This window comes from Papio anubis, chromosome X, assembly GCF_008728515.1.
Source record: "Papio anubis isolate 15944 chromosome X, Panubis1.0, whole genome shotgun sequence".
NCBI lineage: Eukaryota > Metazoa > Chordata > Mammalia > Primates > Cercopithecidae > Papio > Papio anubis.
In genome coordinates, this window is record NC_044996.1 from 77373934 (window position 1) to 77391517 (window position 17584).

Below are 17584 nucleotides of genomic sequence, written 5' to 3' on the forward strand. Positions count from 1 at the left end.
GAATGGCATAATGCATAAAATTTCACCAACTAAGTATCTGCTATCTTCAAGAATCTCACCTAACACATATGGCCTCACATAAACATAAGGTAAAGGGGTGGAAAGAGATATTCAATGCAAATGAAAACCAAAAGCAAGCAGGAGTAGCTATTCTTATAACAGACCAAGCCTCAACAGTTTAAAAAGACAAAGAGAGACATTATATAATGACAAAAGAATTAGCCAACAGGAAAATATCACAATATATATGCACCTAACACTGGAGCTCCCAAATTTATAAAATAATTTTAAAAAACAATAAAACAATTACTACTAGGCCTAAGAAATGAGACAGATGGCAACACAGTAATAGTGGGAAACATACTCCACTGACAGCACTAGACAGGTCATCAAGACAGAAAGTCAAATAAGAAACAATTGACTTAAACTATACCCTTAGAACAAATCAACTTAACAGATATTTACAGAACATTCTACCCAACAACTGCAGAATATATAATCTGTTTATCAGAACATGGAACATTTTCCAAGATAGACCATAGGATAGGCAACAAAAGGGAGGCTGAGGCAGGAGAATGCCGTAAACCCGGGAGGCGGAGCTTGCAGTGAGCTGAGATCCGGCCACTGCACTCCAGCCCGGGCGACAGAGCGAGACTCCGTCTCAAAAAAAAAAAAAAAAAAGTTTCAATAAATTTAAGAGTATCAAAATTATACCAGTACTCTTGCTGACCACAGTGGAAAAAAATTGGAAGCCAATACAAAAAGGAATACTCAAAACTATACAAATATGTGGAAATTAAATAATCTACTCCTGAATAATCTTTGGGTCAACAATAAAATCAAGATAGAAATTTAAAAATCCTTTGAATGGAATAATAGTGACACAACCTATCAAAATATCTGAGATACAGCAAAAGTGGTGCTAAGGGGAAACTTCATAGCATTAAACGCCTACATCAAAAACTCTGAAAGAGCCTGGCTTGGCTGCAGGGTAGGCCATAGCAGGGAAAATGGCAGATAGGAAGGTGGGAGAGGAGAAGGCTGAAAAGTTGCAGTGAGCTGGAGCCATTGGAAGACCTGAAGAAGAAGTGAAAAAACCTGTGAAAACTAAGGCTGTTTATTCCAGTAATGGAGGGAAAAGTTCTGGTCACAGCACTGAGAATCCGTCAGCTGAAAAAGAAGCTGCAGTCCTCCCAACAAAGCCTACAAAGATCAAGTTTAGATCTGCCACAGGTAGTCAGATGACAAAGAAAGCATCAGCCATATCCATCAAACTTGGACTAAGTAAGCCTAAAGAACCTGTTCCAACTCTTGCTTCAAAAATTCTTTTGGTAGCAGCAGGTTTTAATGAAAATGAAGGTAGTCAACCTGAGGCAATGCCTCCAGAAGCAAAGATGAGGATAAAATATATTGGAAGAAATACATTAACATCAGCTGGACCAAACTCCTTCAATAAAAGAAGCATGTGTTTTCTGTTAACCAGAAGCTATGGGAGCAAAATAGAAAACCTCATCTTGGTGTAATGCTCATGACCATGACTATTAAATATTCTGTTTTGAAACTGCAGTGTGGGGTGGGTATAAAGTTAAATGAAACAGTTTCCTTTTTAAAGAATGGTATAAGACTATCTTTGGAGCTGCTTTTCTTTTTCTTTTTCATTTTTTAAAAGATTCAGTGACACACTAATAAATCAGAGTTTGAAATTAGTGATAATTTATGTTTTCTATACGGATTTCAATAAATTTGCTAATATTGTAGTTTCATGTGATTAGTTTCCACAGGTTACAGATGACAACAAAATCAGAAATGATACCTTTTTAAGAATTGCATTTTTTAGACACAACTATCAGCACATTAAGAGAAAAGCAGAAAGTTACTGTCGATTTATAACTACAAGCAGTTACCCTCTTGACTACCTTATTACCTAAACTGTCTGGCTCCCAAGAACAGCCTTATAGAGACAGGGAGTATAGTACTGGGAGGAATAATGCTACTTAACTATTGACTGAAAGTAAATTTAGATAAAATAAAGCTTTTTTTCCTTATGGGTATTTGTTTTAAGTCATCATAAACTAGGTATTGCATTGCTGTCAGTGGATACAGATGCTTAGCTCTTAAAAACCTTTTTAAATATTTTTGTAAACTAGGGTTGGGCGTGGTGGGTCACACCTGTAATCCCAACACTTTGGGAGGCCAAGGTGGGCAGATCACTTGAGGTCAGGAGTTCCAGACCAGCCTGGCCAACGTGGAAACCTAGTCTACTAAAAATGTAAAAATTATCTGCGCATAGTGGTGCACACCTGTGGTCCAGCTACTCAGGAGGCTGAGCTGGAGAATCACTTGAACCCAGGAGGCAAAGGCTGCAGTAAGCTGAGATTGGGCCACTGCACTCCAGTGTGTGTGTGTTTATGTGTATGTGTGTCTGTGTGTATATATATTTATATATAATAAATATTTATATAAACTGTTGAATATTTGAAATAGCCCACTTCACCTTAATGGGTCTTGTCTATCTTCATTAGTATTCAAAGAACAACCATTTGCTATCAAAGTAAATCAGTATTTTGAATGTGCTTTTCTTAGTTTTAATTAGCTAGTTCCTGTAAGCATTTCTACCAGAAACTGAGGCAAATCCTAAGAAAACTATTTCTTTTAAAATACAAACCACCACCAAAAATTTAAATGTACATATTGCTTAAGTATTAGGATGTTTTTATTTTTTAAATGGTATAAACACCAAAAAAATTTAACATTGCATGAAGATGGAAAACAAGAAGATGCACTTTCTGTAACTTTGTCTAAGGATTTAAATTATTAACTTGTGAAATTCAGTTTCAATTAAACTTAACTACAGGCTTTCTTACTAGTAAAATTGTATGGTTTATTTTAAATGTACACATTTTGATGACTTCTAGAAGATAACTTCGGAAAAATTCTTCTAGACATTGGCCTATGCAGAGTTCATAACCAAGAACACAAAAGCAAGTGCAACAAAAACAAAAATAAATAGGTTGGACTTAAACTAAAAAGCTTCTTCACAGAAGAAATAATCAGTAGAGTAAACAGAAAACCCACAAAGTGGGAAAAAATACTTGTAAACTATGTATCTGACAAGGAACTAATATCCAGAATCTACAAGGAACTCAAACAAATAAGCAAGAAAAAACAAATAATCCCATCAAAAAGTGGGCTAAGGACATGAATAGATAATTCTCAAAAGAAGATATACAAATGGCCAACAAACATAAGAAAAAAAATGTTCAAAATCACTAATTATCAGAGAAATGCAAATCAAAAACACAATGAGATACCACCTCACTCTTGCAAGAATGACCATAATTTAAAAATTAAAAAAAAAAGATGCTGGCATGAATATGGTGAAAAGGGAAAACTTTTACGCTGCTGGTGGGAATGTAAACTACTACAACCACTATGGAAAACAATATGGAGATTTCTTAAAGAACAGAAAGTAGATCTACCATTTGATCCAGCAATCCCACTACTGGAGTATCTACCCAGAGAACAAGGAGTCATATGAAAAAAACACTTGCACACACATATTTATAGTAGCACAACTCACAGTTGCAAAATTATGAATCCAGCCTAAATGCCCATCAACCCACAAGTGGATAAAGAAAATGTGATAATATGTATATATATACACATATATACACCATAGAATACTTCTCAGCCCTAAGAAAATGAAATAATTGCATTCACAGCAACCTGGATAGAGTTAGAGACCATTATTCTGCATGAAGTAACTCAAGAATGGAAACCCAAACATTTTAAATTCTCACTTATAAGTGGGAGCTAAGCTATGAGGATACAAAAAGATAAGAATAATATATTGGACTCTGGGTACTCAAGGGGAAGGCTGGGAGGTGGGTGAAGAATAAAAGACTACACAATGGGTGCAGTGTACACTGCTTGGTGATGGGTACACCAAAATCTCAGAAATCACCACTAAAGAATATATGCATGTAAACAAACACCACCTGTTCCCCAAAAACTATTGAAATAAAAAATACTCTAAATAATCTTTAAAAAGTATAATATATAATTAAATGTTTCATTATATGCATTATCAAAACTAGGCTGGTCTATTTATAGAGAAATTGAGTATCTCACTAACTTACTATTTTGACTTGAAGATAGATGTTGGCAAACAACGAATTATTATTGTTATTGCCATTATTGTATAAATAATATAATGGCTCTATCATATGCTGAATGATCACTAAAATGGAAATAAAGAGCCAAATAAAGAAAAAAGAAAAAAGAAAGAAAAAGAAATACTGGCCAGGTGTGGTGGGTCACACCTATAATCCCAGCACTTTGGGAGGCCAAGGCAGGTGGGTCACCTGAGGTCAGAAGTTCAAGACCAGCCTGGCCAATATGACAAAACCCCATCTCTATTAAAAATACAAAAATTAGCTGGGCATGGTGGTGGGCACCTGTAATCCCAGCTACTCAGGAGGCTGAGGCAGGAGAATCGCTTGAACCCAGGAGGTGGAGGTTGCAGTGAGCCGAGATCATACCACTGCACTCCAGCCTGGCGACAGAGTGAGACTCCATCTTAAAAGAAAAAAAAAAAAGAAATCATAAACTGATGCTGTCTTCAAGACACACACCTAACATGTAAGGATTTTTATAGACTCAAGGTAAAGGGGTGGAAAATGATATTTCATGCAAAAGACAACCAAAAGTGAGCAGTAATTCCTATTATTATATCAGATAAAGCACATTTTAAAGCAGCAACAGTAATAATAATAATAAAAGAATCAATCCAACAAGAAAATATTACAATCCTAAATATGTATGCACCTACCTCTGGAGCTCCCAGATTCATAAAACTATTACTACTAGACTTGGGGAAATCAGTAGACAGCAACACAATAACAGCGAGTGACTTTAAGACTCCATTGACAGCACTAGACAGATCATCATGGCAGAAATTCAACAAAGAAACACTAAATTTAAACTGTACTCTAGAACAAACAAACTACACAGATATCTACAGAACATTCTATCAATAACTGCAGAATATACCTTCTTCTCATCAGCTCACAGAACATTCTCCAAGACTGAGCATACAACAGGACACAAAATAAGTCTCAACAAATTTTTAAAAATCAAAATCATTTAGAGTATCTTCTCAAACCACAGTGGAATAAAACTAGAAATCAATTACCAAGGGAACCCTGAAAACTATACAAATACATGAAAATTGAACAATCTGCTCCTGAATAATTTTGGGGGTAATAAAATCAAGATGTAAATTTTAAAATTCTTTGAAATTACTGATAACAGTGATGCAACTTATCACAACTCCTGAAATAAAGCAGAAGCCATGCTAAGAAAAAAGTTTACAGCACTAAATGCCTACATCGAAATGTCTGAAATCTCACAAATAGACAAACTAACAACACATCTCAAGGAACTAGAGAAAGAAGAACAAACCAAACCCAAAGCTAGCAGAAGAAAAAAAAAAATGACAAAGATCAGAGCAGAACTAAATGAATTAAAACTAAAAAATAAAAAACACAATACCAAAGATCAATGAAACAGAAAACTGTTTTTTCAAAAGACAACATCAATAGACTATTAGGTACATTAACCCAGAAACAAAGAGAACAGATTCAAATAAGCTTAATTGAAAATGAAAGTGAAGACTTACAACCAATAGCACAGAAGTATAAAAATCCATTTGAGATTACTATGAACACCTCTATGTACTCAAACTAGAATATCTAGAGAAAATCAATAGATTCCTGGAAACATACAACCCTCCTAGCTTGAATCAGAAATAGAAATCCTGAACACACCAATAGCAAGCAGTGGTGATATTGAATCAGTAATACAAAATTTGCCAAAAATAAGCCCAAAGCCAGATGGATTCACATGCAAATTCTACCCAACATTTGAAGAACTGGGTGTTACTGAAACTGTTTCAAAAGACTGAGAAAGAGCAAATATTCCCTAATTCATTCTATGAAGCCTGTATATCCCCAATACCAAAGCCAAGAAGGGACATGATAAGAAGAAGAAAACAACAAAACCCATATCCCTGACAAACACAGATGCAAAAATACTCAACAAAATACTAGCTAACCAAATTCCACATTAAAAAGTTAATTAACCGTGATCAAGTGAGTTTTGTCCCAGGGATGCAGGGATGGTTCAACACATGCAAGTCAATAGATTCAGAAAAAGCATTTGATAAATTCTATCATCCCTTTATGATAAAAACCCTCAACAAACTAGGCATAGAAGAGATGTACCTCAAGATAATAAAAGCCATATATAAAAATCCCACAGCCAGCACTATACTGAATGAGGAAAAATTGAAATAATTCCCTGACAACAGGAATGCGACAAGGATGCCCACATTCAACACTTTTATTCAACATAGTACTGGAAATACTAGCCAGAACAATCAGATAAGAGAAAGAAATAAAGGGCACCCAAATTGGAAAACAGGAAGTCAAACTATCTCTGTTTGCTGATACGATTGTGTACCAAGAAAATGATTGTATACCAAGAAAACCCCAAAGACTCCTCCAAAAAATCTCCTAGGTTTGATAAATGAATTCAGTAAAGTCTCAGGTTATAAAGTCAATATACATAAATCAGTAGCACTGCTATACACCAACGACGACTAAGCACAGAATCAAATCAATAACTCACTTCATTTTGCAACAGCTGGAAAAAAATAAAATGAAACACCTAGGAGTATTAACCAAGGAGGCGAAAAAAATAATAGATGACACAAACAAATGGAAATATATCCCATGCTTGTGTGGTGAAGAAGAAACAGTTACACACTGCTGGTAAGAATGTAAATTAGTAAAACTTTTCATGGAAAGGAGTATGTAGATTTTTGAAATAACTAAAAGTAGATCTACCATTTCATCCAGCAATTCCACTACTAGATATCTACCCAAAGGAAAAGAAGCCGTTATATCAAAAAGAAATCTGCACATGTATGTTTATTGCAGCAGAATTCATAATTGTGAAGACATGAAACCAACCTAAGTGCCCATCAACTGATGAGTGAATAATTAAAATGTTTTATATATATATATATATACACATACACACACATATATACACACACACACACACACACACACCAAGGAATACTACTCAACCATAAAAAAGAATGAAATAATGTAATCTTCAGCAACTTGGATGAAACTGGAGGTCATTATTCTAAGTGAAGTAACTCAGGAATGAAAAACCAAACACTGTATGTTCTCACTTATAAGTGGGAACTAAGCTATGGGTATGCAAGGACATACAGAATGGTTTAATGGACACTGGAAACCCAGAAGAGGGGAGAGTTGGAGGAGGATTAAGGACAAAAAATTACATATTGGGTACAATGCACAGTATTTGGGTGACAGGTGCACTAAAATCTCAGACTTCCTCACTATATAATTCGTCCATGTAACCCAAAATCACTTGTACCCCTATTGCTATTGAAAATTTTAAAAAGAACCAAAAAATAAAATTAAAAATTAAGAAAAATAAATAAACAATCTGAATAGGCCTATATCTATTAATGATATTGAATCAATAACTAATAACCTTCCAAAACAGACATCACCAGGCCCTGATGGGTTCGCTGGTGAATTCCACAAAACATTTAAGGAAGGAATTTTATCAATCCTGTATAATTTCTTTCAAATTATAGAAGCAGAGGAAATACTTCCTACCAAATTCTATCAGGCCAGCATCACCCTAATACCAAAAATCAGGCAAAGACACTAGAAGAGAAGAAAACTACAGATCAATATCTCTAATGAACATAGATGCAAAAATTCTCAACAAAATACTAGCAAATCAAACCCAATGTATAAAAATAAGTATACACCTCAATCAAGTGAGATTTATTCCAAGTATGCAAGGCCGGTACAACATTAGAATATCAATTAATGTAATCCATACCATCAACAGGTTACAGAAGAAAAATCACATGATCATATCATTAGATGCAAATAAAACATCTGACAAAATCCAACATCTATTCATAATTTTTTTTAAATCTTAGAAAACTAGGAAATGAGGGGAACTTCCTTAACTTAATAAGAATATCTATTTTAAAATCCCTGTAACTAACATCATGTTTAATGGTAAGAAAAGAGAATCTTTCCCATTAAAATCAGGAACAGGGCAAGGATGTCCGTGAGCAAGGATGACCCTCTTGGCATCCTTTTCAATATCATACTGGACATCCTAGCTAATGCAATGAGACAAGAAAATGAAACAAAAGGAATACTAATTGGGAAGGATGAAACAACATTGTTTTTGTTCATCGATTACATGATTGTTTATGCAGAAAATCTGAAAGAATCAATGAAAAAGCTGTAACTAATAAGCAATTATAGCAAAGTTGAAGGACACAAGGTTAATATACAAAAGTCAATCACTTTTCTATAAAGCAGCAATGAACAAGAGGAATTTGAAATTATTAACACAATCCCATTTACATTGGCATGAAATACTTAAGTAGAAATTCCATTTACATTAGCATGAAATACTTAAGTGGAAATCTAACAAAATATGTACAAGATTTATATGACGAAAACTACAAAATTCTGATGAAATCAACGAAGAACTACATAAATGGAAAGGTGTTCCATATTTATGGATAGGAAGACCCAATATTATCACGATGTCAGTTCTTCCCAATCTATAGATTCAATGCAATCCCAATCAAAATCCCAGCAAATTACTTTGTGGATATCAATAAACTCATTCTATAGTTTTTATGGAGAGGCAAAATATCCAGAACACCACAATATTAAAAAAGAACAATGTTGGAGGACTGACACTACCCAATTTCAAGACTTACTATAAAGCAACAATAATCAAGACACCGTGATATTGATGAAATAACAGACAAACAGATCAGTGGAAAAAATAGAAAACCCGGAAATAGGAACAGACCTACATAAATAAAATCTCCTGATCTTTGACAAAGGGGTAAATGCAATACAATGGAGAAAATATCTTGTTTTATTCCTTTTTTTTTTTTTAAAGACAGAGTCTTGCTCTATGGCCCAGGCTGGAATGCAGTGATGCAATATCGGCTCACTGCAACCTCCACCTCCTGGGTTCAAGTGATTCTCCTGCCTCAGCCTCCTGAGTAGCTGGCATTACAGGCGCATGCCATCATGCCCAGCTAATTTTTGTATTTTTAGTAGAGAGAGGGTTTCACCATGTTGGCCAGGCTTGTCTCAAACTCCTGACCTCAGGTGATCCAACGGCCTTGGCCTCCTAAAGTGCTAGGAAGGATCATCATTTTTACAAATGGTTCTGGAACAACTGGACATCCACACGCAAAAAAATAAATCTAGACACAGACCTTAAACTCTTCATAAAAATTAACTCAAAATGGATCACAGACCTAAATACAAAACACAAAACTCTATAACTCCCAGAATGTAACATATGTGAAAATTCAGATAAACTTGGGTTTGGTGATGGCTGATGGAACACCAAAGACACAATCCATGAAAGAAAGAATTAATAAGCTGGACTTCATTAAAATAAAAAATTGCTCTGCTAAAGACACTATCAAGAGAATAAACAGGCCACACACTGAAAGAAAATATTTGCAAAAGACACATGATAAAGAGCTGTAATCTAAAATACACAAAAATTCTTTAAAATTAAATAATAAGAAAGCAAGCGTCTCAAAAAAAGGGCTAAAGACCTGAATAGACACCTCACCAAAGAAGATATATAGATGGCAAATAAACATATGAAAAGATGCTCCACACTATATGTCATCAGGGATGTGCAAATTAAAACAATGAAATACCACTACAGACTTTTCCAATGGCCAAAATCCAGAACACTAACCTCACCAAATTCTAGCAAGGATATAGAGCAACAGCAACTCTCAGTCATTTCTGCTGGAAACACAAAATGGTACAGCTACTATTGAAGACACTTTGGCAGTTTCTTACAAAACTAAATATACTCTTACCACATGATCCAACAATTTCAGTCCTTGGTATTTACCCAAATGAGGTGAAAACCCATGTCCACACAAAAACTTGCACATGGATGTTTATAGCAGCTTTATTCATAACGACCAAAACTTGGAAGCAACCAAGATGTCTTTCAGTCGGTGAGTGTATAAATAAACTGTGGTACATCTAGAAAATGGAATATTATTCAACACTAATAAGAAATGAGTTATCAAGCCATGAAAAGACATGGAGGAATCTTAAATGCATATTACTAAGTGACAGAACCCAATCTGCAAAGGTTACATACTGTATCATTCCAACTATATGACATTCTGGAAGAGGCAAACTATGGAAACAGTAAAAAAAAATCAACAGTTTCCAAGAGTTGTGCAGAGGGAGAGATGAACAGGTAGAACACAGAGGAGTTTTAGGGCAGCAAAAATATTCTATATGATACTGTAATGGTGGATACAAGATATTATATGTTTGTCCAAACCCACAGACTATACAACACCAAGGGTGAATGCTAATAGAATCTATGGACTTTGGATGAAAAATATGTGTTGATGCTGATTCATAGATTGTAACAAATGTACCACTCTGGCGGGGGATGTTGATAATGGGGGCTATGCATGTGGTGGTAGGGGTTATATGGGAAATCTTTGAACCTTCCTTTCAATTTTGCTGTTAATCTAACATTGGTCTAACAAATAAAGTCTTTAAAAATAAATTTAAATAAATGTAGGCTTTGCATGCTATATGATCTATGTCACAACTACTCCAACTCAGCATTGTACAAAACAGCCATAGACTCTGGGTAAACAAATTGACATGAATGTGTTCCAATAAAACTTTATTCTGACTTTTAAAAAGCCAGTGGGCCATATTTGCCCCATAAGCATAATTTGCCAATCCTTGATATATACACTTGAACATGGTTTGTCTCTCTGGTTCTTGACCCTCCATGCTCCTTTGGGTATGAGCTATCCCTGTCATAAGCCCCCCACCCCAGACTATTTGATTAGTGATCAGGCTTAGAAGAGGAAGATTTAGGTAAAACTAATCATGTCAAAACATGAAAGTTATCAACTTCCCCCACAAAATCTGCTTTTCTCATAATAGACCCTATCATGGTGATTGGCAACATTGTTCATTCAGGCATTGAAGTTAGAAATCTGGTTGTTAGCTTTAACTTATCTCACTCTTCACCTGCCAACTGGTTGATAAATTCTGTTGATTTCCCCCAACACTATTACATCTTTCCCCTCCTTTCCTCCCCTCATAGCCTGGCTTAGGCCTAGGCTCTTACCATCTCTTGGTTAGACTACTGTAATATCTTCCAGCAAAAGCGCAGTCCCCCAAGTACGTTGTGCTGTTTCACATACGTTTGCCCTACATATTTCCTTTTGCTTGGAATCCCCTCCTCCTTTAAATCCTACTCCCATCTCTTATCTTCTTGGTGAACTCCTAGTCATTATTCAAAACCCAACTGGGACTTTCCCTTTCACACTTAATGATTGCCTCCTCAAGGCTACTTGGTTCAAACAGTATACCCTTGACAATCCCAAGATACATGTTCCACGAGCCCCAAATTAATGAATATTGGAAAATTTAAGTATACATGTCAGAACCTTAGGGCTCAAATAATTAACTGGGCTACTAAATATTGTAACTAAAATGAACTCTGCATTCCATTGCATCATGAATTTAGTAACATCAACCATAAAATCAGCTTAATCTGAAAAGAAACAATAAAGCTTTTATCACTTCAGGTAATTTACTGCATATACAACCATAAATAAAGAACAGAGAGAAACCTTGTAGAGACACTTGCTCCCACACAGTAGTCACACAGAATGTGAATCACACATGCATCTCACCAAAATCACAAATGTCTTCATGTAAAAGACCTTTGGAAAAAAACAGTGAGGGTCAAATCCATACATGCCAAGAGCCTGCTGTACTTCTATTATTGTACTTGTGTCAATGAACAACTACGGCCCCAAAGAGAACATGAGCTTCTTGGGGTCAGGCCACTATTTTGTCATTCTTTTTGTACCAAAGTTGATCTAACAGGAAGCAACCACTCCAAAAACATTTGTTGAATTAAATTATCTTCTAGTTGAGCTTCCTACTTCCAGGCCATCTTCCTTTCCAAAATCCTGCCAGTTATTTCACAAAAACATATTCCTGATGTCACTCCATTTTCCCCAAAACTTTGATGGCTCTTCATAATCTGCTTTACATGATTATGTCCCCAAGCCATGCTAGGACATATAAGAGCCTTCACACCACGGCCTCATATTCCCAGTCTCATTCGTAGCCTCTCTTCTTCACACACACTCTTCAAGCCACACTAGCTGCTCCTGGAACATTTTTGGACTTTCATTACTCTATGACTTTTAAATGCTGTTTTCTCTGTCTAAAAGGTCCTCCTCCTCTCATCTGCCTGGAAAACCTGAATTTATTAATATAGCTCAGCTTAAATATCACTACCTTTGTAGCTTTCCATGACCCCTCTCAGAATCACTGTCTCCCATGATCCCTCTCAGAATCACTATCTCCTTCATTTGTTTTTTCATACCAATGTGTTTGTTCTAAAAACATACTAAGCTGATTCTGCGGGTAGGGCAAAGGGAAGGAGGGAGCGCCCTGTCAAAGGACTTACCCAAGCAGCGACTGCGGCACTACGTGTTAAGCATATCGTTCAAGCAGCAGTGGGAGGATGGAGCTGGATGGCCTTCATGTTATGAGATGCTATGGCTCGCATCTTTCACACTGCGTGTGTGTGTGTGTGTGTGTGTGTGTAACTGTGTGGGGGGCAGCAGGAGGAGAGAAAGAAAACGAAGCGGGAGAGAGAGACAGAGACAGAAACAAAGAGGGCGGACGCAGTGCAGTAAGAGCAGATGGGCGGACCCAAATTTCTTCTGCTTCACGATTTTGCGGAGGTCCAGCCCTGCATCCAGCCTTGAAAAACGGGGTGGGGAGGAGGCGGAAAGGGGAGGGACTGCACTCCCTCTGAGCGTGCTAGCCCCGACTGCCTGACGGATCACCCTTCCGCTCCAACATCGCTAGTTCCTCAACGCCGTGACTCAAGCCTATTGTGCCAGGCGGGGCGCACTCAGCAGCGCAGCCCCACAGGTGGCGACGGCTCGGCGAGAGGGTTCCCGCCAGGCTAGGCAGTGGAGTGCCGCACAGCGCGCCTTCCCGCCTCGCAACCGCCACCCTAGCGGTTCCGACCCGGCGCCAGCAGGCCTGCTTGGTCGATCTTCGAGCCAAAGATGCGGCGAGGCTGGAAGATGGCTCTGTCTGGGGGGCTGCGGTGCTGCCGCCGGGTACTGTCCTGGGTGCCAGTGCTCGTTATTGTCCTCGTCGTGCTCTGGTCCTACTATGCCTACGTCTTTGAACTCTGCCTGGGTAAGTGGGGCTGGGCACCTAAGGTGGGGAAATTATGCTCCAGTATAATCGTTTGCCCTACGTTCACTCTGGTGTCCCTTGTGTTCTCAAGCCCTCTCTCTGCGGTTTTCCTTTCTCTCCCTGGAGAGCTCCTTGTCCCCAGCCTCTGGCTTCCCACAATATTTCCTGCGCGCTCCCACCAGGGTCGCACCGTGTCTCCATCGTCTCCCACCTAGGGTTTCTTATTTCTTTGCCCTACCCACAATAATGTCCTGGCTCTTCCCACGAGGGCCCCCTTTTCTCATACAGGGCAACCACCTGCACCTATACTCTCCTTCTGGGAGCCCCTACTCTACCAAGTTGAGGAAATAACATACCCCGTGTCTTCAAACTGTTTACTCACACTAGGAATCCCACCAATGCATCCAACTAGGAGCCCCACCATTTTCCCTCCTACTAGAATCCTACTAGGATTTCCTACTAGGGATTTCCTACTGAGAATCCCAGAATATTTCCTCTCTTACTAGCTCTCCTTTTTCACACACTGGAATCTGTCGTTTTCCCATGATCCTCTCACACTGGCTGAAGTGCTTCATATCTTTGTCCACTTGTGACCCCACAGTGCACCCTATTCTACTCCATTGAGATCTTCCCTTTTCACACAGTGGTAAGCCCACCGTTCTCTTTCCCTGTGGGCTCCCCCCATTTAATAATTTTCTGTAATGGGATTGGTATTCTATAATACATCCTCTCCTCTCACACTAGAGGCCCTGATTATATTATACTGGAGTTCCCTGCAGTCTCCTACCTTCTTGCTTTGAGGAGCATTCAACTCCTTCCCATTAGGAGCCCCACATTATTTTCTGACAGCTTACACTGGTGACCCTGCTATTGTCACATGATGATAGTGCCTTCTTCCGTGTCTTTTCCCACTAGAGTCACCTCTTTTACCCTCCCACAAGGGTTTCCGTAATTTATCTCCTATTCCGTCAAAGGGCCGCTACTTTTCTAACCATTATTCCTCCTTATCTTTTTTGGGAAACCCACTCCCCACCTCCCGCAGTGTTCTTTCACTTTTAGCCCCACATTCTGCCATCCTCTTCCTTTGGGGTTTCTTATTATTATTTCTTCTTACTTCTCATTGGATTCCATTTGTCCTATCTTCTCAAACTGGGGAAACCCCATTCTTTCTTACTGAGGTCTCTAATATTTTCGACTCCTCCCAATGGGCATATCATTTCTCATTCCCTCTCATTAGACTACCCCTTTTTAAATTCTATGATCTTTTTTTTACCCTGTCCTGTCACACTAAGGGGCACTCTATACCCTCCTTATTTGCAGAATGGTTCTCACACTATAGCTTGTGCATTCAAACTCAGAATTCTACAATATTTCCCGACACAAACCCCAAGTCTCTCCCCTGTATTATTCTCACTTTCCACTTTAATTCCCCCCGTTCCCCATTCTTATTATTATTGGCCTTGCAATGCTCTCATCAACTCACAGTGGCATTTTCATATTATATCCTGTGTTGTTACAATAGGGTCCCTGCTTTTCTCACAGTAAAATCTCCCCTTGTCCCTGTCTTCTCATGTTGAAGAATCCCTGTCTCCTCTCAAAAGAGATTCCACTAATACTTGTCACTCTTATCACTTTGACACTATAATTCCATCGCCAGCACCCTTAAACTTGTGGCCTACAATGTTCCCTATTCATCTAGTTTGGGGCTCCAATATGTTTATACTCCTCTCACAGTAGGACTCCTGCCCCATTGGACATCCCCTCACTCCCAAGTCCTTCTGAGACTTCTATATTTTTTCATACCAAACTCTTCTGTCACCTTAAAAATGATGGTAAGGATGCTGCTTTTTTGAACTCCGGGACCTGACTCCATTTGTAATTTTCTTCTATTACATATTTACAAAGCGATAGTCTACCCCAGGTAGACTGGGACAAACTAGGGAGGCAGGAGATGATCCTCTTTTGCAATATAGAACTTTCTATATTCTAATTCTATAACTTTCTATATTCTAATTCTAATTGCCTCTCTGAATCACAATTTGAATTTTTCTTACCTCTTTCTTAGAGATATTATGGAAAATGCAGAAAGAGCTCTTAAAAATAAATTTCTTTAGTTGCCTTCATAGATACAAGTTAGCCTAGTTTTCTTTTGTATCTCAATCCAGTATTGGGATGCATTAAGTAGACTATGCAATGACTGGGAAGCTTTTCTATTCTCAGACCTTACTACTTTGGCTTTTTGTATGATTGATTGAAGGGTCAAGAGTTCAGCAGCCTTTAACGAGTTGATGGGTGCAGCACACCAACATGGCACAAGTATGTATATGTAACAAACCTGCACGTTATGCACATGTACCCTAGAACTTAAAGTATAAAAAAAAAAAAAAAGAGTTCAGCACCCTTATTATGGTACGGACAATGCTCCTAGGATCAATGCCATATTGTAAGCAACTTATTTTGGAGATTTTCAGTATTGACTCATATGAGCTTCACCAAGATATATTTTAAAAATTCATGATGCTAATGACTAAGACTTATATAGTGCATACTCTGTGCCAGAAAATGTTCTAAGTTCTGTAGATAAACTATATATTAATTCATTTAATCATCACAATAACTATATGAGGCAGGTACCATTACTGTTTCCATTGTATAGATGTGTAAACTGAGGCACAGATGAGCAAACCAAAGTAAAGACCAAGTTACTGCAAATAATTGGCCTTCTATAAATTCTTCTTTAGTCATGTAATATTAACAGCTGAAAGGCAGTGTAGGACTTATTTGGTTTGTTTTAGTTAACATACTTGCACCACACTGCTACATGCCAAGTACTATTTCTAGGTGACTACACACACAGACACATAATCTTTGTAACAACTTTCCAATGTATATACTATCATTACTTATTTGTAAACTGGGGAACAGACAGAATAAATAGCTTACCTAAGGTCACAGAGCTAGTAAATGGCCTAACTTAAAACCCAGGCAATATGTTGCCACAGTCTCCTCTACTAATACAGAGGTAAAAACTTGTGACATACAAGCCAGATGTAGCCTTCAGATATATTTTGCCTGACCTGCACGGTGTTTTCTTAACATTTTGCATCAGTTCCCATTATTTAAAAGTCAGGAGAATAAGGCGGCTTTGAGTTTGAACTCTGGCTGAACCAGTCCACCCTGCCATCATCAATTTAACAATCTTGTAACAAATTAGCAACCTGGGTTTCAGAAAGGTTAAATCAAATTTTCCTAAGGCCACACATTTAGTAATAGTGGAGAGTTGGAAATCCAGGCTGCCTGATACCTAGGCCATACCTTTTCCAATACAAGCAAATTAACAAGTATGCATTTCAGTAAGACTCAAAAAGTAACATTAAGGACCTAACTTCTTTCCAGGGATAAAACCTGATGTCTTTCTCCCTAACATTACATTAGAGCTGAAACCAAAAGTGATATTTTTGTCCTATAATTCTTAGAGTTTGAATTCTGCCATTTACTAGCCAGGAGACCTGGGGCAAGTACCTTCACTCTCTCAACCTCAGTTGTCTCACGTGTACCTTGCTTCTACAGTTGTTCATCCATATGACAAATGGTTGCTTTGCACTCAATATATGCCAGGTATTACTGCTGTGAGGCTTAAATAACATGGTGCCTGAAAAGCATGCATCACAGTTCACAACACGTTATAAGAGCTCATTAGATAGTAACTTGTGATTACTAAAGATATAAAGGATTCTTCCTGACCCAGGAAAATAAGAAGCTTAGCTTTTTAGAGAGGAAGGAAAGTAACAGTATCCGTTTTATTGGGGTGAAATTTATATAACATAGAATTAACCATTTTTAAGTGTTCACCTCAGTGCCACTTAGCACTCACAATGTTGTGCAGCCATCACCTCTATGTAGTTCCAAATGTTTCTGTTATCCCATAAAGAAACCTCCTAGGCATTAAGCAGTCACTCCCTGTTCCCTCTTCTCCCAAGTCCTAGCCAATTATTAATCTGCATTCTGTCTCTATGGATTTACCTCTTATGGATATTCCATATAAATAGAATCATAAAATATGTGTTCTTTTGTGTCTGACTTCTTCCAATTAACAAAATGTTTTTGAAATTGATCCACATTGTATTATGTGACAGTAATTTATCCCTTTTAATGGCCGAATAATAGTCTATTGTGTGTAT

General features: G+C 37.7%; 1 protein-coding gene and 1 pseudogene across 1 annotated transcript in view; both read left to right on the forward strand.

Annotated features, from left to right (window-relative positions):
• The first annotated feature begins 1010 nt into the window (after window positions 1-1010).
• LOC101009094 lies at window positions 1011-1666 on the forward strand (annotated as a pseudogene).
• Window positions 1667-12688: 11022 nt separating this feature from the next.
• Window positions 12689-17584, forward strand: part of ZDHHC15 (zinc finger DHHC-type palmitoyltransferase 15) — a 151911-nt gene continuing 147015 nt past the window's right edge. The window contains exon 1 of the mRNA XM_031660822.1: window positions 12689-13403. Within this exon, the coding sequence (XP_031516682.1) occupies window positions 13268-13403 (136 nt within the window). The 5' untranslated portion in view covers window positions 12689-13267. The remainder of the gene's footprint in view (window positions 13404-17584) is intronic.